Source organism: Panthera leo, chromosome D1 (genome assembly GCF_018350215.1).
Source record: "Panthera leo isolate Ple1 chromosome D1, P.leo_Ple1_pat1.1, whole genome shotgun sequence".
Taxonomy (NCBI): domain Eukaryota; kingdom Metazoa; phylum Chordata; class Mammalia; order Carnivora; family Felidae; genus Panthera; species Panthera leo.
This window is the reverse complement of record NC_056688.1, coordinates 64,828,799-64,831,746: the sequence shown is the minus strand read 5'-3', so window position 1 is coordinate 64,831,746 and position 2,948 is coordinate 64,828,799. Positions and strand designations below refer to the sequence as shown.

General features: G+C 35.9%; 1 protein-coding gene across 1 annotated transcript; it reads left to right on the top strand.

Annotated features, from left to right (window-relative positions):
• Positions 1 to 1,516: 1,516 nt before the first annotated feature.
• Positions 1,517 to 2,461, top strand: LOC122199921 (olfactory receptor 10A3-like). Its single transcript, XM_042905308.1, has one exon. It carries the CDS (start codon positions 1,517 to 1,519, stop codon positions 2,459 to 2,461), a length of 945 nt encoding a protein of 314 aa, XP_042761242.1.
• The last annotated feature ends 487 nt before the right edge of the window (positions 2,462 to 2,948 follow it).

The window sequence follows — 2,948 nt, the reverse complement described above, 5'->3', positions numbered from 1 at the left end:
CTTATGCCTTCTTCCACCTACTGTACCTTCTAGTGGTGACATGCTATGGTTGTAGTTGTTCGCCCCCCTTTTCCATTCAGAAGAGTTGGATCTCTCACAGAAATACCTAATAGTCCCTTGTTACTACCTCTGCTTCCTAACTGTGTTGTTTTTGGTTTCACTCTTTTCAACATTGGATTCCTTACATATATATTGGATTTCCTCATTTTTTTAATTACATTATTCACAAAATGTTGGTTTAGCATCATTTATGGGGTATGGGCTGTTGTAGACATTGGGAAAATAGCATGGAAAAAAACCCAAAATTTTGTATTCCTGGAGTTTAGATTTTAGAGATGGAGTTAGATTTTACACATGTATAATCTATAAATATTATAAATATGTAATTTATACTTGTGTATACGTGTAAATCATATCTGCCTCATTAATATATAGATACAATGTCTGCTGGTAATGATAAAGGAGAAATGGAGATAATGATAATGGAGAAACACAGAACAAGACATAATATTGGAGTACTGACATAACAGTGGAATGTTATTTTATATAGCGTTTCCAGCTCTCTATTGAAATGAGGAATCCATTGTGTCCTTGAGATTCCTAACCTAGAAAATGGTAGGTGCTCAATCAGTGTTTGTTGAATAATTAATGATTACATTAACTCATGAGAAGGATAAAAGGAGAGAGAGGAAAGACAGAGAGAGACAGAGAGTAAATGTTCAAATCACAGATTTAGAATGATCAAAATTGGGTGATTCTTCACTATCATGGTCACAAGGATTAGCCATAGAGAACTGGCCCTTAATATTTCCCATGTAGACCAATCTCAATGTAATTGGCCATGACAGCCTTTACAAAAATCAATAAGCCTGAAGGCAATAGACCCTATTTACAGATCATCTAAGATAGGTACATCTAACTAGAAACCCATTTGTAGGTTCCTGCAGAGTTTTCATATTTAACCAAGTTTCATACAGGTATTTTGAACATGATGAATATTTATAATAAATGTTAATCAACTGTGCTATAACACTGATTCATTAGGCTGTTTTAAAATTTGTTGTGTACCTTTCCCCTTTGTATACTTTTTAAGACTTTATTTTTTGTAGTTTTAAAAATACCTATTTATATAAAATTGAGAACAAGAGGTGATAGTGATAGCAATGTGATGGGAATGGAACCTCGGTTATAAAATATCTATGTTTGTTTTAAGTCTATGTTTAAAATCAAATTATATTAAGTTGCAAAAACATTTTGATATTATGTTTTGCTTTTCAGACAAGACTTCTGAGCCAGTATTCTTTACTTCCTCCTTTTTATTTTAAAAGCTTATTAATCCAAGTAATTGGCCATTTCCAAAATTGCCAAACTGAATTTAGTCAGGATGTGTTCCTTTTTATGTCTTCTGTCAAGAGTATCTGGGGTGAATTTCAGACACAGATACTTAGCTTTTGGACCGTGACTTCATAATTTATATACATATGTCCACAAAAATAATATACTCTCCACCACTGAAATGAAAAGGCAAAATCAAAGCTCTGTGGTTGAATTCATCCTCTTGGGCTTTTCTAACTTTCCTGAACTCCAAGAGCAGCTCTTTGGGGTTTTCTTGGTTGTTTACCTTGGGACTCTGATGGGAAATGCCATCATTATAGTCATCATCTCCCTGGAACAGAGCCTCCACGTTCCCATGTACCTGTTCCTGCAGAACCTGTCTGTGGTGGATGTGAGTTTCAGTGCAGTCATTATGCCTGAAATGCTGGTGGTCCTCTCCACTGAGAAAACGTCAATTTCATTTGTGAGCTGTTTTGCACAGATGTATTTTATTCTTTTTTTTGGTGGGACTGAATGTTTTCTCCTGGGGGCGATGGCTTATGACCGATTTGCTGCAATCTGCCATCCTCTGAGCTACCCAATGATTATGAACAAAAGGGTTTTCATGAAATTACTTATAATTTCATGGCTCTTAGGTTTTATGTTAGGTACTGTGCAGACCACATGGGTTTTCAGTTTTCCCTTCTGTGGCCCCAATGAAATCAATCACATCTCTTGTGAAACCCCAGCAGTGCTAGAACTTGCATGCGCAGACACCTTTCTGTTTGAAATCTATGCGTTCACTGGCACTGTTTTGATTATCATGGTTCCTTTCGTGTTGATCCTCTTGTCTTATGTTCGGATTCTCTTTGCCATCCTGAAGATGCCATCGGCCACCGGGAGGCAAAAGGCCTTTTCCACCTGTGCCTCCCATCTCACGTCTGTGACCCTCTTCTATGGCACAGCCAGTATGACTTATTTACAACCCAAATCTGGCTATTCCCCAGAAACAAAGAAGGTGATGTCATTGTCCTACTCACTCCTTACACCTCTGTTGAATCCACTGATCTACAGCTTGAGAAACAGTGAGATGAAAAGAGCTTTGATGAAATTGTGGCGAAGAAAGGTGGATTCACATATATTCTGACTGTGCTGAGAAGCTATGTGCTATTTGGTCGCTGCCCGACTAAACTCTGTTTAAATATAACAAATGGTGGCAACAGTTTGCATTTCTTGGTATTGAGTATGCTTTACCTCTTAATTTCTACATATTTGATAATATATTAGGGCTATCATCATATATAATGTTTTATTCTTTTTCATAGATGTATAATATTTGTTAATATTGGGTGTAAACATTTCTTTAAATTTGTTTATTGGTGGCCATACTAGTGTTTGTTAGTTTTTTGTCCCTTGAAGTATGCTAAATAAAGAAACTAGTTTTTATACAAATATAAATATTGTGCTTTTAATTCCTGCACAGTAGGTTTTACAATGTGGATTTGATGGGCCAAAACAGCTATAAATTTGCAAACTTTTATAAATATCACCAAATCACTTTTTAAAAATGTAATTCATTTTTGCTTTGAAAACCCACTCTGTCCTACTGACTGGATTGAGCTCCAAGAAAACGA